The sequence below is a fragment of the Equus przewalskii genome, chromosome 32, assembly GCF_037783145.1.
Source record: "Equus przewalskii isolate Varuska chromosome 32, EquPr2, whole genome shotgun sequence".
Lineage (NCBI taxonomy): Eukaryota > Metazoa > Chordata > Mammalia > Perissodactyla > Equidae > Equus > Equus przewalskii.
In genome coordinates this window covers 15139843-15166543 of record NC_091862.1, presented here as the reverse complement: position 1 = coordinate 15166543, position 26701 = coordinate 15139843, and the positions used below count along the sequence as shown (strand labels likewise).

Here is a 26701-nt window from a genome sequence, read left to right as displayed (position 1 = left end):
TTTCAACAAACCATTGTTCTGCTTTCTGGCTCTTTCTTGATATTCGCTGTACTTTTAGCAGGACAAAAGTTATTTGAAATTTTTGTTAGAGTTCAAAATTTGTCATGTTCACTTCACTAAAACTTCATTGGATGAAGTAGCAGAATAAAAAACAGAAATAAAAGGGAAGAGACGAGAAAGGGAATGGAAAAGCTTTAGTGGTGCCACCATGCTGAAAAGAATAGAAAACAAACCACTGAGAGCCAAGGGGAGGGAAAGGGCAGGTGTCTCTAAAATCTTCCAGAAGCGACGAGAGAATTTCCAGCCCTTCTTGTTACTTGTTAGTATTTTGTTATTAGGAAAACTATTTGTTTTCAGGTATATTTCTTTTAGATTTTCTGTGTAGTTAGGACTATTCTTTATCTCTTATCTTTACCTTTGTTATTTGTCTGAAGTGTTCCAATTTGGGAGAGACATTAAATGGTTAGGTAAAATTGATGTATAAACATATCATTTACATGTAGCTACAAAGATAATGAGGCCTAGCTTAGGAGACCATACCAATGGGATATTATAGTTGCCAATAAAACCAGCATTCATTTCTTTCTTTTTTTCTATTCTTTCTTAGCTCCTTGCAAACATTCACTCAGAATCTTTTTGGATGTCACTTTTGTGAAAAGCACAGTTCTGGGGTCTTTGGGGAAAGCAAAGATGAGTGGGCCTACATCCTCCTCTCTAGTAAGTACAGAATTAGGGATGACCCAGTAGGTCACGCATCGGAAGACTAGTGCCTTCTAGAAGTGAAAAAAGGTTGAGAAAAAGGATCAGAAACCTTTTTCCGCCATCCAATTACATTTTTCGGAAAGCACGTCATTAATTGTGCACAGTCTTGCAGATTCCATATAGAGACCATATCATTGGTCCACTTAACCAAATGTAGTCAGTTCTCATAGGATCTGTTTATGACTAGGATCTGTTTTCTTATTGTCAGCTTACATTCTGAAGTTTAAGTATTTTTCACATTCTTATTCTGTCCAAAGCAGAATCCTTTCACAGCTGCATGCCTTTTAGATGGTTTGGCTTTGCTATCAATTTCTAGTCCTAAAATTTGACTTTCACTCGTGTCTAAGATGCTTTGGACAGAATCCAGAGAAGTTCTTCAAAGTGGGCTGGGTAGAAAGTTCTTACCTCATCCATTCTGACCACTTCTCACAGTAGTCGTATCAAAGTCAATGACCAAGTGGGTGTCCTGGTCCTCCCGGCTGGTCCTTGGCTGACCATTTATGTTCAGGCACCAGAGAAAACTTCACACTTCCTACAGGCCTTTATGAGAGATTTAAAGGATGAGAAGTGAGTGTTTTTGGGGTTTTACCTGTCTATTTCTTACCTAACTTCTTAACAGATATTGCTTATCTCTTAAAAGTAAATAAAATGTGTTTTTTTGATATCTCAGTCATTTTATAATTCGTTAAATAATCTCTTTATTTTAAGACTTGCCATTTACTTTTAGTCTTCAAATCCTGATGAATTTGCACAGACACTCTTTAGTTAGAAGGATATTAATGATTTCCCTTAATACCTTGTGAAGCGAGTCATCAAAAGTGAGTCATTAAGGCCAATTCCTATGCATGCTCTTAAATAGCGCTTGTTTTTACTAGATCTGTATTGTGTCTTTTTTTTTTTAGATCTCTTTGTCTCATATGTATAAAGAATTCCCCGAAGTTAATAATAATATTCTCTTTGCTCTTCAATAATTTTATGAGAGCATTCCAAGAAAAGTGGGCGAGGGGGAGAGGAATTCCCTGTTATAACGGGATGTGCATGAAATGACCAGCAACCTTTGATCACCTGAGAAGCCATTGACTTCTGTTCTTCCCCTATCAGAGGTTCTTAACCTGGAATCCATGGAACAACAGAGTTCTTAAAAAGAACTGAATTTCAGTTTAATTTCTTTTATTTTGTGATTTTTTAACATTTTATTTTATGCATTTAGAACCTTATTCAGAGAAAGGGTCCATAGACTTCACCAGACTTCCAACTGGAGCAAAAATATTTAAGAAACCTGTTATAGTATTTCAACCTATAAATTTTAGATGGTGAAACTCCTAGTAAGGGTGTGATATTTGGCACTTGTTGTCATTAAAAAGGAGCTAAAGCAATGATAGCTGCTATTTATTTGTTGACTGCCAGTATTTTCCAAGCAATGTGGTAGGTTCTTTATATACTTTTTGGTTTGCACTATAATGCTGCAAGGATATTATTATTGTTCCCACTTTTCAGATGAAGTAACTGAAGCCCAGAGCAATTCATTAAAAAACAATTCATAGAGCACACATTAAGAGCAGACACTGCGCTATGCACAAGACATGGAACAATTCACCCAAGGTCACATAACTAGTAAGTGGCAGAGCTGGGCTCAGCAAATCCAATCGTCCCTTCCACCACACATTGCATCTTTGTAATCTCATTCTGTAGTGAAATGTTAAAAATTCTATTGAGACACATGGAACTCTAAGAAGGTAGCCAATAGATATTTTTCTCTTTATGTAAATATGAAACATAATTAGCTCTTCCTGGAAAGTAGTAATTCTGCTATGCTTTTCTTCATTCTAGCATTGCCTGAGCAAAACAGAGCCCAATCAGTGATTTCCTGGAATAAGCCAATTCTCTTCTAGAACCATCACTAGTCTTGGGATCATGGCACAAAATGAGAACATATGTCATTTCAGTGAGGACAACTGTATGTCTTTGTATCCAAGAAAAGATACCTACTCCTCTACCTCACTAAATATTTGTAAACCTGGCTTATAATTTGGTGTATGTGCCATTGGTTTGCGTGTGTGCTAGAAGGGGAGTTGTTTTGTTGTTTGTTTTTTTAGTAATCCCAAGATTTTCTCATTTGTCATCTGAAATACTTAGAACAGGAAATTTCATAATCTTGAAGATAGATTGTATTTTCACTACTAAAAGCAAGCCAAGTTTGTGCTGATAAGCAAAATTTCTTGGAATCAAAGAGACACCTTTGTGCCCATCTCCACTTCTGGTTTAACTCCTTCTGGATTGGAAGCTGGTTTGAGAAACTGACCATGACACTAAGAGATATTGAGGGTGAGGAATTTTGGCCAACTGTTCCCTGGAGAATTTCCTAGCTACGTCATAGGTGGTAGGAAGAGAAAGACAACAACAACAAAAATCTTTCCTTTTGTGTTTATGACAGAGGAATATAGATTGAAAATTGGACTAGTTCCAAATTAGTAGGCATGGATATTTTCTTTAATTTTAATTTATAAAAATAAAGACAGCTTGTCTATAAGAAGAAAAAAAATAATGATGTTCAAACTTCTTTTAGTTCCAAGAACTCAAAACGGACAAGGTAATTTTGAGTTTCATTTTCCTCAAATTTCCTTCCAGGCTGACAAATTGCTTACCAGCTTTGTGAGAAAAAAACTGTCTCATTGGCTCTGCTCAGTCCCCCAGAGGGGAGCAGTGGACAGTTCTGAGGCCTCCAGGCAGCTCAGCTTCTCCCCAAAGAGGAATCTGGCACGAGGTCTGCTGGGTGGTGCCAGGCGACATCATTGCTAAGGCAGGCGCTACGCTTGCTGTCTAAGTGGGCCTTCACCAGGCCAGTGGGGAGGGAGAACACAAACTCAGGTCTTCAGGGACAGGAGCCTCCTAAGGGCTGGGACCCTGTCTCCTCTCAGGGTCCCCTTGGGATTAAATTAAAGCAATCCTTTCATTCTAATCTCCTCACGTGAGAAAGTGGAAGTGTTGCCTCACCCCAGCCAGGAATGATCAGGAAACAATGTATTTTGTGCCATTTATGAATTCTCATTGTCTAAAGTATTTTGATAAAAAGTCACATACATGGCCAGAGTTGATCTGTAAATAACAGATGTTTATTTTTCCCTTTCTGGACATCTAACAACTTTGGACGTAATGAGTACAAAGAAAGGAAAGCATATGCTAGCTCCATGCTGTATTTTTTTTTTTTTCACTTTAGAAATGGTCTCTTTGGGGAAAAAGGCTTTGTTTTAAAGTCAGGTTTTATCAAGTCATTGTCGTCACTATGGAAAAAATGGTTATCATTTTGATGCACTGGCATTTTTCATGACGTCCTTGTCTTTTTTCTCTCTGCATCCCCCTTGTGATTGATATCACTCATCCTCAGGGTTTCAATTCTTACCTATATCCTGATAAGACCCAAATCTATGACTTCAGGCTGCACCCTGCTTCTCAGCCTTTTACCCTTATTTCAGCTATCTACTAGACATTTCTACATGGTTACTCCATGGAAATCTTAAACTAAACATGTTCAACCCAGCACTCACTGCCTTGCCCCATGAACTTTCTCTTTATATGCACCCATCACAGTAGCCAATTCCATCACCCAGATCCTCAAGAGACCCTGTCCCCTTCTCCTCCTCTTTTCATCTCATCAGTTGCTAAATTAGGTTAATTCACCATCTTATTATCTCACCAATGGGTCTCTTTCTCTTTATTCTTCTTGCCTTCACCCTAGTTAAGACTTGGATCCTTCAATGGCTTCTCTTTACCTCAAGGGTAAAACCTAAGCTCTTTAGCATCACCTGGCCACTGCTTCCTGCTCCAGCCACACTTCTGACCACTCCTCCCTCTGCTTTCTGTGCCCCCACATGTCTAGTCTAGAGACAGTTTCAAGAACATGCCATACTGTCTGGTCCCTCTGTAGCTTTGCCTCCTTTTCCATCAAGCATGTCATCAAGACTTGAATTAGGAATCCTAGGAAGTTGTGTCACTCTGGACTAGGTGCCAGTCCTGTGTACTTCCAGGGAGCCCTGGGCAGCCCTCCAATGTGGTCTTAGATACTTTTTCCAATCCTTTTTTAATTGGGCCGTCTTCTCTCTTAGCATTGATGTCAGAGACCAAGACATGTTGAATTTTTCTTGTCCCTAACATCAATCTAGTACCTGGCACATAGTAGGTGTTCAAAGGAGTGAAGCAGTTAATTTTTCTGTAATTAACTCATGTTTTAAGTACTCCAAAGAGTACTATGTTTATGAGTGTTGTTAAATATTTTTCTCTTTCTTTGTAGGAAAAGCAAAGTATTGGGTATTTTAAAAAAATAAAAAAGTATTGGGCAAAATATGTTAATATTTTAATCTATGATCGTATTTAGACATATTTTTAGATAGATTGGAGAGTCTAACAGCTAAGTGTTTTGAACGTTCTACCTACCTCTCTAGCACGTTCCCTCTCTCTTGCTCTTCCTTTTGCTCACCTATGCCCACAGCAGCTGTTTCAGTCCTTCACTATGCTATTCGAACACCCTCCCCTATCACCTCCTTATCCCTCTCAATAAAAGACCTCACCTCCTTCTTCATTGAGAAGTTGGAGTCCTTCAAATTGCTGTGCCTACTGCCAGAAGATAATTCATTTACACTCATCTTCGTCTCATTCATTTACCTTTTTTTCCCATTCATTCAACAAATATCTGTTAAGAGCCTTTTCTCAGCCGGGCACTGCATTAAGTTTTTCAGGTATAATGCTATCCAGACATAGTCCCTGTGCTCAGTCTGTTTCCAATCTGGTGAGAGATACTAATAAGCAAATAGACGTTTACATAGATAAGAGCTAACAAAGGAATAAGAACTTGATCTTGATGCTGGGAGAGTTTAAGTCATCGGCAAAGTGTACTGGGAAGAGGGAAAAGCGTATGCAGTGGCCCAAGGAATAACTTTTTCTCCAGCCTCAGAGATTACAGTGCCCGCTCCTCAGATATTTTCCTATATTTTGGCACTCAACGCATGCCATTATTATCATATGTTCATTTTCCTTACTTCCCCAGTAGACTATGAGTTTTTTGAAAATAAGAATGTTGTCCCATCTCTGTACCCACGGTACCCAGCCTCATGCCAGGTTTATATATATTAGAGATGCTCAGTAACTATTTGGGGAATATTGAGCATGGTTGTGTGAGAAGTAGTGTTTCCAGTTTGTTGTGAGTTGAATTGTGTCCCCCCAAAAGATATATTGAAGTCCTAGCCCCCAGTACCTATGAATGAGACCTTTTTGGAAATAGTGTATTTGCAGATGTAATGAAGTTAAGATGAGGTCATACTTGATTAACCCAATATGACTAGTGTCCTTCTAAGAAGAGAGGAGACCCGAGACTCACAGAGAACACCATGTGATGGTGGAGGCAGAGACTGGAAAGATGCATCTACAGGGCAAGGAATGCCAAAGATTGCCAGCAACAGCAGAAACTAAGAGAAAGGCAAGGGACGAAATCTCTCCTAGAGTCTTCAGAGAGAGCAGGGCCCTGCTGGCACTTTGGTTTCAGACTTCTAGCTTCCAGAACTTTTGTTTTCTATTTTCTGTTTTTTCAAGCCACCCAGTTTGTGGTACTTTGTTGTAGCAGCTGTACAAAACTAACACAATTACTCTTTATTTTTATTAGGAAATAATGTTGTAGTTCCTTAGGAAGTCAACGTTATTGATGGGACCCAATACTGAGCCAGGGGTCATGTTGAGCTAGCAAGAAATGGAATTATTCTTGTTTGATGGTAATTAGTACTTAGGGAATCTCTCCTTTAGGCTGGCCTACCTACCCACTCCACTTTTAGAATGGCTATTTAATGGCCTGGTGGGATCTGCTGTGGTTATAAAAGGATCCACTATGGGTTAAAGGAAGATAGTCTCTGGCATTCTAATTTCCTCTGGCTTCTCTCTACAATGGTGTATGTAAGGTCAGTGGCTCTAGAGTGGAAGACGCTGAAATAACTCTTTATCTTTTCTTTTGCTTCTTGTTCTCTCTGGGCTGAAATTTGTGTTGGAGAATGGAAAGAAGTTGGGAAGAGGAGAACTGTGGGAAGACTGGAAGGGAGGGAGCAACCTTTTCTAGATAAATCCTCCATATGCTTGTGAAACCCTCAGACCCCCACCAGCCCCAGACTTGCTGCCTTCCTCCCTCTTGGTGTGGGGCCCTGCACTCTCTCCTCTGGTTTCTCAGCTGAAATGTTGTTATGTGATTTGGTACTCAACATTTCTGTTACTTCCTGGTGATTCTGCCTTATAAAACTTTCACTGTAGCATTGTGAATTTAAGTAAAACCATGGGAGCATAAGCCTCTTTTTCACTCCTGATGCATTCCAGAACTAGTTGTCCCTGGGTCCTTGGCACCATCAAGCGTTCCTCTAGCTTTTAAATCAAATTTGTGCACATGTATCAAGAAATGCTCCTTAAAACTATCAGATAGTCATCAATTTTGGTTTCGTTGAGGGGTCTGAGCCAGGTGGAAGGAGGAGGAAATCATTGTTGTCCATTTGTTGGAGGGACTTGCTCTGAAGAGGAGATTGTCTGCTTCCCTCTCTTTGTGTTCATGACATTTGTAGTGTTTACTAGGAGCATACAGTTATAGGGAAAACTCAGACTGATGACAATAGTATTTCAAATGCTTCTGTAGGTCTGCTTCAAGGTAGACAGGGAAAAAATGTATGTTCTAAGGTACAAGTACTTGTTGACTTTTCAAACACAGCCAGTTCGTGCTCTTTATCCGGGAACTTAGAATCGCTCTGCTATGCTGGCCTTCCTGTCCATTTGACAAATACGTCAAAGGACAGTCTTGAGTACTTTACTTTATAGTTTATTAATTTTTTTCCTTCTTTAGTTTGCAATCTACTCTCAGAAACTGGAAAATAATTTCCTTTACGTTTTTTTCCCTTTCTCATTTAAGCTGAAATTGATTTCCTTCTGAGCTTGTAAGAAAAAAAATTAAGCTGTAGTTAGTACAATAGCTTTTGCTGAATAAAAATAAAAGACTAGTTTACCTTCAAGCTGTGCTGTATCAGATAAAGAGCTCTTCTGTCCCTCCAAGGGGGATTTTGACATGAGAGAGTGCAAAATTTTATAATATCAATATAGAATAATTGTAGCCAATACAAGAAGTGAGAGAGTTGTTTGTTTGGTGAATGGGGGGATGGGTTTTCTGTGTGTGTTTGGAAAATTGGGAAGGTAGGAGACACTCTTAAATCCATCAGCTTCTCCAGAACTCTTCTCAAATGCTTATTGTCATGACAACCATCTCTTCATAAACCAAGGCTCTGAGTGTAATACAGATGGGGTTGGTAACAAGGTAGAGTTGCCATCTGCTTTGTTTTCTCTGAGGGACATGTTTTTTTGATCCCCAAATCTGATCCTCGTATCTGAAAGTCTTGACTTATTTTTCTTTCTGGAGTCAGATATAGTTGTGAGATTAATTCTTTTCTTCTGACAAACTACTTCCTTATCTGTCATCACACAACTTACGGTTAAATGGAGGAAAAAAAGGATAATTTTGTGTGTGTGTATGTAAACAAATACGTACATATATTTTAATGATTTATTCCTCTCTCTACTTTGCAAAGCCTGATATGAACTGCCTTGTAATTCAATAGTGCAGTCAAAAGTGAGGTCAGAAGAAGTAGCAGTTAGGCAATAATTTTCCCAGGGAACAGGTAAAATGATTATTGCTTTTGAACATTGTATTAACATCTATGCCTCCTGATGGTAGGGCTTCATGAAGTCTCTAATAAGCTCTGTTGTTCTCACTTTCCAACAAAAAGGAGCACATCAGTTCTTCAGGAGAAGAAAATCTTTTCCTATTACTAAATTTGGAGAGAAATTTGCCAAATAAATGAATACTTACCTGAGCGACACAACGCAATACCTTCATCCACTGCTGTACCAAAGATGCAATGATATTTTCTGGTATCAACTTACAAAAAATGAGAACATAATTTCTTAAAGGAACATTTTCAGCATTTCACAAGATCATACATGCTGTGATCAGAATTAAGATGCATCCAGCCTTTGAAAATAAGAAAATAAGAAAATACATTTCTAGCCATTTAAAGGCTAAATTGCTACATAAGGTTAAAAGAAGTATTTTGTGAAGTTCATATTTAAAGTCAAGAATAATTTCCTTCTTTGTGTTATAATTGTTTTACATATGCTACAGTATATAATTCTAAACCTTAAAATCTTGAGCTGCCCTTACACAATAGCTCCATTTTTCTTCTAATCAGAGAAGTTCTATAATTAGCTCTCTAGATTAGAAGTAATTTATTTCCATACACCCTTTATCTCCTATGCTTTGGTGTGTAGATATACTCAAATACTGGTGGATGAGTAAAATGTACCATAATATATTACACACACAAATGCATATCCACAAGCACGTATGATGACTAAATAAATGTGGGCTGATATCCAGAAGGGAAAAACCAGAAAATTTTTGAAGCTGAGTCTGAATACACTCCTGTGGGTAAGTCTAATGATTTTTCAAAGGTGTATTATAAGGAGTGTGGTTCCTTGAATGTAGTTCTGGGAGGGGGTTTAAAATCAAGCAATTGTTGAGCAAACTTGAGACCAGTTTTGTCACTGGATTTCATTCCTTAGCAAGTAGCCTACGTTGAGTAGGCCATTCATGGTACCTAAGACCTTTTGAGAGGAAAAAGTCTTCTGCATTTATATTATACATCAAGTATGCATTGTAAGAGAGACATTGAAAAATATCTCAGATCCTTCTAAGCAAGCTCTCTGTTGGTTTTTCCTCTTCACTTAGGTAAAAATGGAGGAAGAAGTGGAATTACCACAAACAACACTTTTAGTTTATATTTTGGATGTACCTAGAAACACCACCTTTGAATCTGGATAAGCAAAAGTAATTCTCAGAGTAAGATGCCCTAAGCTCTGTTGCATTGTTCTAAAGGAATTGGTCATAATGTCATAAATGTCTTCATAATATTCTGTCAAATAAAACATGGTGCCCTGGTCAGGCTGCATTGTCAAGATTGGAAAGTTTGTAGATTTATATAGCTATCATGACTTTCATCATCTGTATTTCTTTCAACATGTGGTCATCTTCATAAGGGATATTTGAAGTATGTACTGTTAATTTTGAAACACAGTACTTTTGTTTATTTTAAAACCCCTGGACTGCATTCTCCAATCTTTACTCAAATTAATTGGCTGTCAGCTATGCTAAGTGTGATGTATTTTTAAAATATTAAATTTGTCACATTCAGTTCTTCACTTACTGCTGGTTTTTGTTGTTTTGTATTTGCCTGGAGAAAACCACTTGATTTCCAAGGCAGGTGGTCACCAGAGGGCAAGTTTCGTTTTCTCTATCCCAAGGCAAACAAGGAGCAGCAAACCCAGTGCGCAAGTCTGCTGGGTTCAATGCAGAGCCATTGACCATTTATACTGGGGGTGTCCAGATACAGCTGCCTTCTGGGTTTGCTTAACATCTTGAAGTGTTTTGAGTGTAATAAAAGCCCAAACGTGCTTTCTTTTCTCATTTTTTTCACGTGTGTATCTTAGGAGAAATATAATCCTCATGCTCTTGTTCCTTCCACTTTTAAATCATAAAAATGTTGTTTTTAAGAGCTGTTTGATGTCTAGGAAGTCTTTTATTCTTTTTATTAGGTTATTTTTATATGTAAATAAAAAGAAAAAATAAACAGAAAACATAACATGACGTCATGACTTAGGGCAAACACGAAGTGCCCAATTTAAGGTTGAAGTTCTACATCTAGAATATCTTAAAACCTAACATTTCTCTTGGTGCTTTGCAGAAGTAGTGCCCCTTCTCCTGGGCAGAAGCTGCAGGCCTGTTGAGATGAAGTTGAGAGGAGAGCGAATATTCATTGACTCTGGTGCTCTGGGACATCTGCTAACTCCTTAATTTTTGCAGTAGCCCTATGTGGTAGGTCCGTCCATCTGCATTTTAAAGATGGGAAGGGCTTTCAGAGATGTTAAGTAACTGGCCATGAGTCACAGAAGAATTTCAAACCAGGTCTACGTGACTTTTCCACTCATACTCTTTTCATTACTTCCATCCTCCCTGTTCCATTGTGGGGCTGTGGTTGAGGGAGTGTGTACCCTCCAGATAATAAAAAAGTTCCATGTTGGGAAGGTCATCAGGCTTGAGGATGAGGGCTACGGTAGCCTCAAGGAAGCATCAGGTTGGTATTGGTGAGGTGGATATTTAGTAGGGAGGTTGCTTAAGATCATTGGGTAGGTGGAATTGTGCCAGAGGGGGACCTGTGCACACCTCCCTTTATTATAGCAGGGGAAGACCAGAATCCACACAGGGATGGTGACGTAGGGCAGGATAGGGAGAAGGCCATGCTCTTGCATTGTGATTCAATATTTCTAAACAAGTCATACTCTAGTACTACTTATTTTATTTTGTAATGGTCGTATGCATTTAGTAAGAGTGGTGCATGACATTATTTGTTGAAGTAGATTAAACTCATTTCTTAAAACAGAATTTTTCAAAGCTTGTATGTTACTGGAGACATCTTGATGTGGCATAGAATGGGACGCACAGTTTTAATGGGTCTCTCTGTAATGGGACTGCATATAAAAAAGAATCCAAGATTTTGTTTGGAGGGTAGAAGGTCATATTCAACTAGACCAGGGGATCCATGGTCCATAGTATTGAATTAAGTTACTATTTTCTGGAGAAAAAAATTCCAAAATGGAGGACATGAAGCCTGTGTAGCATTTGAACTGGGATCTAGATTCTTCTGATCTTATCTCTTCTCTAGGCTTTCTCCCAGAAATCCCAACTTTTATTCAATTGGTAGCTGTCAGTGTGCTACAGTCTCCTGTTCCATTGTGTCTTATTTTTCTTTACCTTATTCCACTTTTGAGTCTTTGGCATCAAGAGGAAAAGAGATGAATTATTTAAATTTTCTTCCACTGAGTTAAGGCAATACAGAAAATGCAACGGGCAATTTCATAACTGACATTTTGTGCAACATTGGGGTCATCATATGACCGAGAACATGATTAATTTTTTTGAAGGTCAGAAAACTAATACTTTTTCCGATGGATTTACTGAAGAAACCAACCACCTGGCTTCTAGTTCTGTAGATCACACACCCCCGAGAAAACCGGCTTTCACAGGGCTTCTATTTCACTTTGCGTCTCCATAGATTGTATCCCATGGAAATAAGAAATATAATTAATGCTTATTTTTTCTCACGCTTCCACTGAAGAGCCACTCTGATTTATCTTTTACTCCACAGCAGTGCAGAACTTTACAGCATCCGTATTAGTCGTTTTGCCTAAGGATCTCTGCACACTTTCAACATCGTTTCTAAGAGCCTTCCTTACCCAATAAGAGTGGGTGAGGCTTTAGGGATCTCCTGTGTGTCAAGGCATTAAGGAAAGAATTTGTGTGGCTGTCTCTAGCAGAGTTGGGTAGAGCGCTTAGGATCTCATGAGACCCAAGGAAGCGGGGAAGACATGCCATAAACTCCTTTCACAGTCCAAACTTAGTTAAAAATCTTGGAGGAGAGACAGTTACTTTATAATAGAGGACAGAGGCAGGAAATAATGAGCTGGTTGTATGTACAGAGAGAGTCTTTTTCTATGAAAGAGGCCGCCCTCAGCTTCTTTTGATCCCTACCCACACAGAGGGTAGGGAGTAGGACTTGAGGCATTTCTGTCTGTTTCTAGTATATTCTGTCACTGGATACTTTATTGCTAGACCTGTAAAAATAGACCAGAGAAAAAGACCTGTGTTCATTTTCTTTTAAAATTTTATTTTATAAAATGAGATTTCTGAGCATTAGATTTCACCTGTTCTCAATAAACTATTGTTACTACTTTTTAGGTATACATTCTGTTTCACTGGTGAGGAGTCCACAGGCTCACAGCTCCCTTGTCACTGTCACTAAGATGGGAGTCCCCAAGGGACAGGGTTGAGTCACCTCTCACTGTGTCACCTACAAGAAAATTTGTCACTGATGCCCTTACTCACATCACATAGGAGCTTCTAGCTCTCATCTTCCTTATGGCAACACTTTCAAGTGTTCCAGAAAGAATGAAATTTACTTGTTGAATGCCTCTAAGTTATTATAGCAGATCCAGTTGAAATTGCGTATTAGATCATTCTTCCTTTTCATAAGGAAAATAAACTAAGGGATTGAAACTTGATGTCTGTAGATAGTTGGCCCTCTAATTTTGTTCAGGATTTATTACATTAATTTTCTCCCTTGGTTATGAATGGAGAGTATTAATGGACCTTTAGTTCACACCAGAGGGGCATTTAGTTCCAGTATGGTTAAAATCATATTGAGACCAGTGTACTGGTAGAAAGGAGACACTCCATCGAATAACTTCCTTCCTTCACATTCATTGAGAAGGTTAATTGGCAGTCTTCTCTGCATACTCCTGCCAACCCTGCCACAGGAACCTGCAAAGGACACTGTGCAAGAGATATATAGCCCTTGTCTGTGGGCAATATGCACAGCTGAGAAAGATAATTAAGTAGACTATTTCTTTTTGAGAGATCTACATCATTTCAACAGAAGGACCCAGCAATTCCGCTATACGCAGACTGAAAACTATTACTAATAGACATACTTCAGATGGATTTCATAATCACCAGACTTGTGTGGTACAAATGGTTATGGTGAGCTTCTTAGGTTTCCAAAAGACCGCTATAACTGTCAGACTTAAATTTTGAAGGGAGATTTGAGAAGTATGATTCAGTTTAATATGTCGAGTTGCCACCAGAAAGTGCTCCTTTGGTCTTCTGAAATTGATTGATTATACGGCCAGCTGTAGATCTTGCTAGATCCCCCAGTCTCATCTTGTGTGACTCTTCCAGGTGTATGGAGGGTATTGAATGAATAACATGGTGTAGGTATCATCGTGGGTGATATTATCATATAATTCCAACTTTTTCCAAATAAAGCAAGGAATATCATGAGAAGAGAGAGAAGACCTCCCTTGTCAATATTAACATTTCTGAAAGTGGATTTAATTTATAGTATAAATTTATATTGCAATTATGAAACTTCATCAAAAAGATTGGGGTGAAACCTTAGAGACAGACCTTTCCTGTGAGCTTTCCTTTTAAGGCCTGCTTCCTGGAGTTGGTTTATCCCATTAGACATTGGATACTGAGAAAGAGAAGATTTCCTGCAGCCTTAGGCAGCATTTCCTCCAGAGCAAACCTAGTCCATTTTGACCCCATGCACTCTACAGGTAAATCGCTGCTGGTTGTAGCAATAGATACTTGTTCCGTTTTTTACCCCAGGAGGCCTGAAACCCAATCACTGTTTTTTAATCCTCTAGTTTTCCTTACGAACAAAGCTGCCCACTTTCTCTCCAGTTCCAAATCCTGTTTTAGAAAGAGGAAAGTGGAACCCACTCTTTCCAATGGGAAGACAATTGTTCTGATAAACACTACAGTGTTTTGGGCCTTGGCGTGGCTGAGTGATGTAACAGAAAGCGAAATAAATTTGGAGTTTAAAAAAGAAGGATTTGATAGAATCATGCATCTTGTGCTTCTAATGAGTATCCAGTTTAGAAGGATTTACAGCTATGTGCATAATTAATATGAATATAGTGTAAGATAATGGTCTGTTAGAAGCACATGAAAATATGCTCAACATCATTAGCCATTAGGGAAATGCAAATTAAAACCACAGTGCCAGTGTGATACCTCTCTGTGTCTACTAGAATGTCTAAAATTAAAAAGACTGATCACACCAAGTATTGGTGAGGTTGTGGAGTAAATAGCGCTCTCATCTATTGCTGGTGGGAATGTGAAATGGAGCAAACACTTCTGAAAACAATTTGTCAGTTTCTTAAAAAGTTAAATATATACTTACCATATGATCCAGCCATTGTACTCTTAAGTGTTTACCCAAGAAAAATGAAAGCCTATGTCCGTACAAACACTTGTACATAGATTGCTCATAGAAGCTTTATTTGTAATAGCCCCAAACTGGAAACAACCCAAATGTCCAAAGAAAGGATAAGCAAATTGTGCTTATTTGTTGGATAAAGCCACACAATGGACTATCACTCAGCAATAAAAAGAATAAACTGGGGCTGAGTGGTTAAGTTCACATGCTCTGCTTTGGCGGCCCAGGCTTCACCGGTTGGATCCTGGGTGCGGACCTACACACCGCTCATCAAGCCATGCTGAGGTGGCATCCCACATAGACCAACCAGAATGATTTACAACTAGGCTACACAACTATGTACTGGAGCTTTGGGGAGGGAAAAAAAACAGTAGGATTGGCAACGTATGATAGCCCAGGGCCAATCTTCTTCACCAAAGAGCATACCTTTAAAAAAATAAAAAAAGAATCTGGGGCCAGCACAGTGGCCGAGTGGTTTTCATGTGCTCTTCTTCGGTGGCCTGGAGTTTCACCGGTTTGGATCCCGGACATGGACATGGCACTGCTCGTCAGGCCATGCTGGGGTGGCATCCCACACAGCACAGCCAGAGGCACTCACAACTAGAATATACAACTATGTACTGGGGGGCACTGGGGAGAATAAGAAGGAAAAGAAGAAGAAAAAGAAGGTTGGTAGCAGATGTTAGCTCAGGTGCCAATATTAAAAAAAAAAAGAACCAACTATTCATACATGTAAGAACAAAATAATTATAGTGATTTAAAGAAATCAGACAGAAAGTTGAGAGACTCTAGATGCGCCATAGACTCTGAGCTCTTTCTCTGGCTTGGATTTCTCTTTGTGGCTCCTCACCTATTTGGTGGTAAGGATTATGTGAAAGATGGCCTTCAAGTATATAAGAAATGATGAGCTCATCCTTTAATGCCGATTCTGTGAAAGCTCCAAGACCCTCAAGAAGAAACATCCAGTAGGCAAATCATCTCTACTTGCCTGCCTAAGGAAAATAAACGTGTTGTGGCTTTTTAATTAATATACGAGAACAAAGAGTTGAGGACAGAGAGAGAAGGAAGAAATAGATGGGATACCTCAGGGCAAAACAACAGGGAACTGATATGGAAATCAGCAAACTTTATGCCCATCTTGTTTATTTAATGCCCCTCTTCCTCTGGCATGTCTTAATTTATGTGGTTGGATTTATTTAGTCACTTGATCCAAATTCTCTAATTGCAGCTCATAAGAGGTAGTGTCAGTTGTGTTCAAGGGCACATGTTCTGGAGATTATATTCCCATCTCTGACCTTAACAAATATATAAACTCTCTGAACATCTATTTTCTTATCTGTAAAATGATATCCCCATCAGTTCCTACCTCTTAGAGTTATTGTATCAATAAAGATTAAAAAAATTATAAGGAAGTACTTAGCATTGCTTTTAACTCATGGTAAGGACTCAATAAATTGCTCTTCCTCTTCTCCCCCTTCCACCCCCTTCCTCATTCTTTTTATTATTAGGCATCCAACATATTGTCCATTATTGGAAAACCTTTAATCTCCCAATAAGCCACGAGAAAACGTGGTACATTTTATGTTTATTACAGAAGTCATCATAATATCACCTTTATACATCTGACTCATTCTCCCTCAAGTGATTTATTTACATGTACTATTTTATTAGGCTTTCTCTTCCATGTTGTGAAAAAAAGAGCATGGCTTAGTGATGAAGAAAAGAAAGAGAAATTTAGTGACTTTGGTCCTGCCCATGTTCCAATTCCTATTTGGTTTAAGGCAAGTAATTTGAATTTCTTACACCTACATATCTTCAACTGAAACAAAAATGAAATATCATAATCCCATAGGGATATTAGACATTTCTAAGTAAAAAGAATACAAATTTTAACACTATTTAAGTACAGAACTTCATAGAAAGCTAAGCGGGTCATGTAAGTTTAGTATATTTCTGTAGATGTGACACTAAGCACTAAGAAACTCATGAAAATTCATTGATATACTAGCTTTAAAAAAGAGTTACTTGACTTTCCTATCTAGTGTGTTTCTGTTACATGTTATTAATGGAAAATAGACCACCAATTCAAATCCCTGGTTGCAATCGTTTCACCAGTAATGACTACTTTTCATTTTAAGTCGGCAAGATTTTTCTTGTCTTGTTTCAGGCTTTGTGGATTTGTCCCTCCATGATCAGGTCCACCTTCTGGAATGTGCCTGGCTAGAGATCCTGATGATTGGTCTTGTCTGGCGCTCCATGGAGCACCCAGGAAAGCTCCTATTTGCTCCTAACTTGCTCCTGGACAGGTGAGTGACCCGGCTGTAGCTTGAGGGAAGCACATCCTTTGTGATCACCAGTTTGTGCCTGAAGCCCCTTGATTCAGTCCTCCATGAAGCATCTAAGAACTTTATCAGATAGGTTTACTTTACAAATGGATGAATTCAGGTGATGTAGGCTGTTCGAGTTCACAGAAAGCTAAGGGTAACTTTTGCTAGATAGCTCCCCAGATTAGTTCCATTATTTCTAAAATGTATCTGTATATCTACACATATATACATATGTATGTAAATGTACACATATGTATATGTGTGTGCATTTATAAAACTATGAGCTGTAATTTTATAACTCTACCTTCATCTTGTGTTATACAAAAAATGATGAATGACCTTCATTTAATCAAAATATACTTTGGCCCATGTACATCCAAACTACAGCAACCGTTTTGTTACCTTCTCCAATTTTCCCATCAGTAAATGAGGAAATTTGACCAGCGTTCTGAAGGCCACTTCCAGTTCTATGAGCTCAGAAAACTTACTGGCTTATTTTAGAAAATGAAGATTTCACTTTTCCAATGTGCTACCTTATTTAATGTATTCTATTTTGGTTGACTTGGAATGTGAGTCCTATGGTTCTTTCTTTTGCAGTGATTGCTCACAATAATAGAATTTAGACATTCTTCAACAGCAGCTACCACTGACGGAGTCCCTACCCGGTACCAGCTGCTGTGCTAAATGCTTTACATACATGATCTCATTTAATTTTCACAGCATTCCTAGGAGCCTTATCAGTCACATTTTATAAGAAAGGATGCTAAATTTTAGAGACACGCTGCTACTTACAAAAGCGTTGAGCTAGCCAGGATCTCTATAGTGTTCCTTCCCTTCCCTTCCCTTGTCCTTTCCACCTCTTTCCTCTGTTTCCCTTTGCTTTCTTCTTTCTTTTCTCTTCATTCATCTACTCCTTCTCTTCTTTCTCCTCCTCCCCTTCCTCATCCTCTGGCCCCCAGTACATAGCTGTAGGTCCTTCTGGTTGTGCTTTGTGGGACGCTGCCTCAGCATGGCCTAATGAGCAGTGTCATGTCTGTGCCCAGGATCCGAACTGGCAAAACCCTGGGCTACCGAAGTGGGGCACATAAACATAACCACTCAGCCACGGCACTCGCCCCCAATTTCTCGTTTTAATTTTCTTGTGTTACAGTGGTGTGGTTCTGTGACCAAGTTATAAACATTTGCAGGTGAAAATCTTAGACCTTTTTTTTTTATTTTTGGAGGAAATTCCTACAATGTTTCACTGCTATAGGTTGGAATATGTCTTCAATGTTTAGGTTTTTTGGACATTCATAACTGAACTGATCTGCTCCATGATTTACAACCTCACTCATATCTATCTTCTTGGTACACACTTTCAGAGAACAGACATCAAATCATTGCATTTAGAGTATGAAAGGATTTGTGACCTTATCTTACCCACAATGAGCTCATTTTGCCCATGAGGTAATATTGGCTAGGATTTTATCAGCCACCTGCTTCTCTTTCTTTTCCACACACTCTTAATGTGGTTAATTTTCTCTCCTATGTTTAACTGCAGTGTGAGTGACTAAAAGTTCTCATCTCTATCCATTCCTGCCTTCTGAAACTCCGGATCTGAAGTTCCTGCTACCTCTAGATCAGTATTTCTCAATTTCTGCACTGTTGACATTTTTTGGCCTGATCATCCTTTCTTGTGAGGGACTGGCCTGTGCATTTTAGGATATTTAGCAGCATCTCTGAACTCTTCCTACTAGATGCTCATAACACCTCCATCCTTAGTCATAACAACCCAAAGTATGTCCAGACATTTCTAAATGTCCCCTGTGTGTGGTGGGAGGAGAGGCACAAAATCGTCCCTGGTTGAGAATCGCTGGTCTGGATTTGCCTATTTCAATGTCTATAAACTCTTCAGACTCACCATATCCCTCACTGAATACGTTATCCTCCTCATCAATTTTTTTTCCTTTTCTTTTCTTCTTTCTATTAGTGACATCAGCATTCTCCTAGACACTGAAGTTATAAAGTTTAAATTAACCATGGATCCCACTTCCCCCCTCACCAGATTATCCAGTTAACCATCAAGTCAGTTCTGAAATCCATACTTGGCCTTTGTCTCCATTCTTTTGCCCTAGCACAGGTCCTCATGGTTCCTTCTCCAGATGATTGCCTTTCCACTACTGTCTCTCTTTCTCAGCCACTGCCCGTCTTTCCTTCAGTCTAATCCCCACAGTGCTGCCAGAGATTTCTTTCTAAGGCAGAGCTATGGTCCTGATGCTTCCTGACTCAGCTTTCATTGGCTCTCTCCATTCTTCAGAAGGTACTGTCTAGACTTCTTATCTTGATAATTATGAATCCCTATTGCAAGTGTCACAGACACAAACATCTGTGGAGCCGGTCAGACGATGTAACGAGGAAGGCCAGGGACTGTGAGTCCAAAAGGGAGTTCTGGGGATTAAGTGAGCCTGGTGAACTCTTGTGCAGGCTGAAAACACCTGGGGACCGAATTCAGCCAGAGAACTATGAACATAACTTCACATTTCAAGTTTTACTTTCACTGCTTCTGAAAGGCCCTCTACCTTCAGGATTCCTTGTCAGAATCTTGTGACATTCTTTAGGGCTCACTTTGGACATCACTCGTCCATAAAACCATCCTTCAAACTCTCCTCGTCAGACAGAAAGTAGTTTTTCCTTTGTCTAAGTTCTCATTGGGTTTATTTGCTCTTCTCTTAGTCTCATTCCATCATATGCAGGTTATGGTTGTATGTCTTCTCTTCCCTTCCAGCTCATAAACTTCTTATGAGCAGGAACCAGATTGTGTTCCTCTTTTTGTTACCTCCACTGTATAAAGTCTTCCATGATTCCCAGTAAATGTTTGTTACTTGCACTGGCCAAGGTCACCTGGGCAGAACATGGCAAGGTCCGGAGAATCCACATCTTCTGATAGTCATTGCAGCTGTTTTTGTCATCAATATCACTCACATCTTGTTCATTGCCACTCATCAATTTCTGGCTAAGTCTCTTATAGATTTTGCAGAAATTAATATCTGTCTGTTTTGGAAGCATTTTTTAAATTACTCAATGTATTTGGCTTATGCTTACAATTCTGCTTATACTCCACAAACTTGTTATGCAACTTTTAAATTCTGAATGAGGGTAAACAAAGGATCCTATTTTTTCCCACAACTAAACCCACTATTGAGTAAAATCCTCAAGATCTTAATACATTTAAGAACACTTACATCCATGTTAATAATTAGAAAGGTATATAAATAAGCATAAATTATATAAAATATTAAAAATATGATCTATTATATAAAATTTTCTATACTTTTCTAATTATTAACCTGCACTTAAATATTATAAAATTTCAATATTATTAAATTATGCTCTTGGTGTTAGAGGATAACTACTTTTGATGACATTGATATATTCATAACAGTAAAAAATATTGTGCCCAGCAGCTCATTTGAAATTTTATATATCTGGAAGATTGCTTTTGAGTGATGGCTGAGAACATTCTTAATGTTTTTGACTTACAGGCTCCCAGTCCCTTTGATAAAATTCAAATAAACTGATTACCATAAGTCGCTCTGGTCTTCTTGTAGTTCTTTTCCCATCATCTGGTACATAGTAAACATTTTTGTACCAAATTGTAGAAATCCATGAATGTCAAAGCTAAGTGTTTGATTGAGAGCTGGTGAGCAGAAGATGAGTGTCAGCTTCATCATTTTTATTATATCTCAGGCTTTGTGATACCAACTTTGAAAAGTCAGCTACCTCCATAGGCTGTTTACCCCTGCACGTAAGCAGGGAAAAGAGAAAGCCAGGGTCCCAAGTAATGCTGTCATCCATGGATTATCAATGTTCTTAACTGGAGTCAGGGGTTTATTTGGGCTTGATATCGATGTCCTGTTCTCTCAACCTTTCTTTGCAAACCCAAGCATTTGTGCCTTCCAAGGCCATCAGGAGGATAGCATTTACCCCAGTCTTTCCTTGTAATTGCTCACATGTTAGTACTGGCAAGTGGGGGTTAGTGATTATAGGAATATAAAAGCCTGCTGGGTTGCTATCCCACATTTGTGAGCAGAGGACATGTTTCCTCTCTTGCATCTATTTAAAAAGACTTATTACTTGATTTATTCCCTGTTGACAACCCATGATATCTTGATTCTGGTAGTTTATAACTTTCCTAGTAGTCATATGCTTGAAGGCTAATTTTATCCTTACCATGCTTAGCCTACCCATAATTTCCAGTTTTTCCCTGTATCTTGCAACAGTGAGCTCCAAGCACTTAATGCAATCATCTCTTCCTGTGAAACCCAAGAAATAAAGGTTGTTATAGGTATAAAGAAAGATCCCAGTAATTTCTCTTGGGGTGTGTGTGTGTGTGTGTGTGTGTGTGTATTTTACAAGAGGAAAGTTAAAGATAATAAGAACGCCTGTGAAAGTAATCAGGAAATGGAGAAAACTCATTTTCCATTCTAGCACCTAATCCTTTGGTGTGTTTTGGCACCAGAAAACACAAAATATGTCCTCTGTGTCAACTAGGAATGCACTTCTTCGTTTAGTGCTGCTTGAATGCTCATGCTGGAAAAATATGGACTGAAGACAGAAGCAAAAGTGTTCAACATATATGGTTCTTTGTGGGGTGTCTGTTTTTGCAGGAGTAGAATTGACCCTCGCTGGAAGGCCGAGGTGATGTTAGAGGAAACAATGTAAATTGCTTGTTCAGGAAGACCATCCAGTTTCCAAGGGCCCGTCTAATCCTGTTTTGCTGGCACTATCCGTGCTAACAAATTCTGAGAAATATTTGTGGATTTCTCAGTGGAGCCAAAGCAGTCTCTTTCGACTCCTGTTCACTCTCAGAGAAAAAACTATTCATCCATTTGAAAAGCAGGGCTTAATTCAACAAGCAGAATACTCTCTCTCCTGAGCATCTGGCCAGAGGGTTGTTGGTCTAGCTCTTTCCATCTCTCCTGCATCAGGAGGCTTTGCCTGCAAGAAATAGTACTAGACAACAGAAAGTTCTTTTACTTGTAGGCGTGGAATAGGAATAAGTTCTCTTCCTTAAGAGAAAAACAGGTTGTTGCCCTAGAGAGAACATTTTGCCTCTTCTACTAAATAGCAGACTGTTTTCAGATGAGGCACTCATTTTAAATGGAAAAAAAGTCATTTTCTAGAAGCAGGAGCATTCTCATTTTAGATTATTTATTGAAAATACTTCAGGAAAAAACCCCATGAGAATAAAAACATGCCAATAAAACAAAGCTTCCAGCAATGCTTTTATTGGCCATTTTTTGCTGTGTAAAATGATATAAATTCTTCACAAATTCTTTTACTTGGAAGATTAAAAAAATAAAGTTCTGAAATAAGTTGATGAATTCAGAATGTAATCCTTCCAAAGGTTTGTTGGGCATGAAGAGAAGGACCTCCCTTTATACTCTCTTTTCAGATTTCTCCCCTCTGAAAAATGTGTGTTACACTGAAGGGGGTGTTGTAGTATCTGGGGGAGCAGGTGGCTGGAGGGGAGTGAGCGATCTACCCCCCAGCAAAGTCAGTCCTGGGGAGGAGACAGTTCCAGTTACTCCAGTAGCTTTGCTGATTTCCCTCCATAAGTTTCCAAGAGTGCTATGGTTTGTGTGCCTGTTTGCCCTATTCATATCTCAAGAACTTGGCTCATAAACTTTTTTCACTCTACCTTATAGAACTGAATGAAAGACGGGAAGAAAGGAAGCCAACATTTATTTAACTTCTTTAATGTGTACAGTAAGTGCTGGGTTCTCTTTGACACCATATTGCCCTCATTGTACAAGAATACAGGTAGCAAAGGATTTTACTAGATCCACTGGTTCTTTCCACTTCTGACCCCTAAATCACTCAATAGCAGATACCAATTGATTGACTCTTAAAACTCTTTGGTTTGATGTTCTGACAAATCCTGGGAGTATGAAACTAAACTGTAGAGGAGAAAAATTGAGGCCAAAAGAAAGGAGAAATTTGCCAAACTGTCATTATTACTGCTTTCTGATTGAAAATGAATCACAGTATTTATTGGACTAAAATTCAGTTGCGTTATATACTTTAAATGGGTCAGTTATGTGATATGTGAATTACATCTCAATAAAGATTTTAAACACACACACGTACATTTAGAATTTCAGGAAAAGTCAACAGGACCATCAATCATGAAAGTGCTTATAGTTGTTCTGTTGGAAAAAGATAAAAAACAAAACATTCAAACTAAAATTTCTCCTTAAAAACAAAAGCAATTAAATAGTGCTATGTTATAAAGCTTGCTAAGCCACAAGTCTAACTCCTTGAGAAGAATAAGCCTGTAAACAGAATCCACTCAATATAAAATCACTCCAGAGGGAGAGGCATAATTCCAACCAAAGAATTAATCCTATATAGGAGATTGATTAGACTTTTCTTACATTTTTGCATACCACATTAGTTTTGTATTTGCCATATATTATTAATAATTAAACATCAGCTTAGTTGATTTAAAATATAATCAAAATAATATTTTAACAGTTTAATTCTAAAATATCTTAATATTATTCAAGTCACGCATGCTACGCAGGGATAACCAAGTAACTCTGCTCTCATATCTGCTTTCATCACAGCTCCATAGCCAGTGTTGGAAAGATCCTCATTTATTTTAATGAGTGCCATTAAAATCCAATGATAAAGGGAGTTGACCAACTTCAAGTCTGTGTGAGGATGGAGTATAAGTCAACTCAATAGATATGTATTAAGTACCACCGTATCTCTAGGGTTCTGCATGATACTGGAGGACATAGAAAGAGAGATATGTAAGAGGCAGACTTATTTTCAGGGAATTTTCTGTCTGGTGGCAGAGTCAGATTAGTAAACAAAGGAATGTAAGCTAAAGCAAGATATTATAAGCAGGCCCCCACCACACCCTACATTGTTCATGTCTAGTTTATCTTCCTTCATCGCTTTCTTTTTTTCATTGAAATATAATTGGAATACAACATTAAATTAGTTTCAGGTGTCCCACATGATAGTTCCATACATGCGTATGTTGTAAAATGATCCCTGCAATGAGTCTAGTTAACATCCATCACCAAAATTGTTACAATTTTTTTCTTGTGATGATAACTTTCAAGACTCACTCTCTTAGCAACTTTCAAATATACAATAAAGTATTATCCACTGTAGTCACCATGCTGTACATTACATCCCCAGGACTTATTTATTATTAAACTGGAAGTTTGTACCTTTTGGCTATCTTCACCCCCCCAATCCCCACCTCTGGTAATGACCCATCTGTTCTCAGTATCTGTGAGGTCACTTTTTGTTTTTTGGGTTTTTTCGGATTCTACATATAAGTGAGATCATATGGTATTTGTCTTTCCATGACTGACTTTTTTCACTTAGCATAATGCCCTCAAGGTCCATCCATATTGTCAAAAATGGAGAATTTCATTAATTTTCGTGGCTGATAATATTCCATTTTATATATATATATGTGCCACATTTTTTTTTATCCATTCCTTTCTCAATGGATATTTAGGTTGTTTCCATGTCTTGGCTATTGTAAATGATGTTGCAATGAATTTGGGGCTACATACATCTTTTCAAATTACTATTTTCATTTTCTTCGGATAAATATCCAGAAGTAAAATTGCCATATAGTATAATTGTTCTATTTTTAATTCTTTGAGGAACCTCTATGCTGTTTTCCACAGTGGTTGCACCAATTTACATTCTCACCAACAGTGGATAAGGGTTCCCTTTTCTCCACATCCTCATCAACGCTTGTTATTTCTTGTCTTTTTGATAATAGTCATTCTAACTGGTGTGAGGTGGTATCTCATTGTGGTTTTGATTTGCATTTCCCTGATGGTTAGTGATGTTGAGCACCTTTTTATGTACCTGTTGGCCATCCGTGTGTGTTCTCTGGAAAAACGTCTATTCAGATCCTCTGCCTATTTTTTAATCAGATTTTTTTGTTTTTTGCTATTTTGAGTTCTTTATGCATTTTTGATATTAACTTATCAGATATATGATTTGCAAATATTTTCTCCCATTTGGTAGGTTGCCTTTTCATTTTGTTGATGGTTTCCTTTGCTGTGCAGAAGATTTTTAGTTTAATGTAGCCCCACTGTTTATTTTTGCTTTTATTGCCTTTGCTTTTGGTGTCAAATCCAAAAAGTCATTGCTAGGAGTAACGTCAAGGGGCTTATTGCCTACCTTTTCTTCTAGGAGTTTTATAGTTTCAGTTCTTATGTTCAAATCTTTAACTCATTTTGAGTTAATTTTTGTATATTGTATAAGATAGTGATCCAGTTTCATTCTTTTGCATGTGCCTGTCCAGTTTTCCCAACATCATTTATTAAAGAGACTGTCTTTTCCCCATTGTGTATTCTTAGCTCCTTTGTCAGAGATTAGGTGACCATAAATATGTGAATTTATTTCTGGGCTCTCGATTCTGTTCCATTGATCTGTGTGTGTGTTTTTATGCCAATACCATACTATTTTGATTACTACTTCTTTGTAATATAGTTCGAAATTAGGGAGCAAAATGCCTCCAGCTTTGCTCTTCTTTCTCAAGGTTGCTTTGGCTATTCAGAGTCTTTTGTGGCTCCATACAAATTTTAAGATTATTTGTTCTATTTCTATGGAAAATGCCATTGGAATTTTGATAGAGATTGTATTGAATCTGTGGACTGCTTTGGGTATATGGATGTTTTAACAATATTAATTCTTCAAATCCATGAAGATGGAACATTTTTCCATTTATTTCTGTCTTCAGTTTCTTTCATCAATGTCTTATAGTTTTCAGTATATCAGGTCTTTCACTTCCTTGGTTAAATTTATTCCTAGGTATTTTATTCTTTTCAATGCAATTGTAATAAATGAGATTGTTTTCCTAATTTTTCTTCTGATAGTTCTTAGTGTATAGAAACTCAACTGATTTTTGTATATTGATTTTTTATCATGCAACTTAGAATTTGTTAGCTCTAATAGTCTTTTGGTGAAGTCTTTAGGATTTTCTATATATAATATCATGTTATCTGCAAATAGTGACAGTTTTACTTGTTTCTTTCTGATTTGGATACCTTTTATTTCTTTCTATTTGAAAGAATTGCTCTGGCTAGGGACTTCCAATACTATGTTGAATAAAAGTGGTGAGAATAGACATCTTTGTCTTGTTCCTGATCTTAGAGGAAAACCTTTCAGCTTTTCACCACTGAGTATAATGTTAAGTGTGGGCTTGTTATATATGGCCTTTATTATTGGGTTATGTTCCTTCTATACCCACTTTGTTGAGAGTTTTTATCATAAATGGATGTTGAATTTTGTCAAATGCTTTTTCTGCATCTATTGAGATGATCATATGATTTTTATCCTTCATTTTGTTAAAGTGATGTATCATACTGATTGATTTGCAAGTGTTGAACCCTCCTTGTATCCCTGGAATAAATCCCACTTAATCATGGTGTATGATCCTTGTATTGCTGAATTAGATTTTCTAATATTTTGTTGAGGACTTTTGCATCTATGTTCATCAGGGATATTGGCTTGTAATTTTCTTTTCTTGTAGTGTCTTTGTCTGGTTTTGGTATCAGGGTAAAAGTAGCCTCATAAAATGAGTTTGAAATATTTCCTCCTCTTCTATTTTTTGGAAGATTTTATGAAGTATTGGTATTAATTCTTCTTTAAATTTGGTAGAATTCACCAGTGAAGCCATCTTGT

The 26701-nt window shown here is 38.0% G+C and overlaps 1 protein-coding gene across 13 annotated transcripts in view; it reads left to right on the top strand.

The window, feature by feature from the left end:
• The window catches only part of ESR1 (estrogen receptor 1), a 345943-nt gene that overhangs the window by 260006 nt on the left and 59236 nt on the right, over nt 1-26701 (top strand). For all 13 annotated transcript variants that reach the window (XM_070603027.1, XM_070603031.1, XM_070603022.1 and 10 more), the window contains one exon: nt 16834-16972. In XM_070603027.1, the coding sequence (XP_070459128.1) occupies nt 16834-16972 (139 nt within the window). The remainder of the gene's footprint in view (nt 1-16833; nt 16973-26701) is intronic.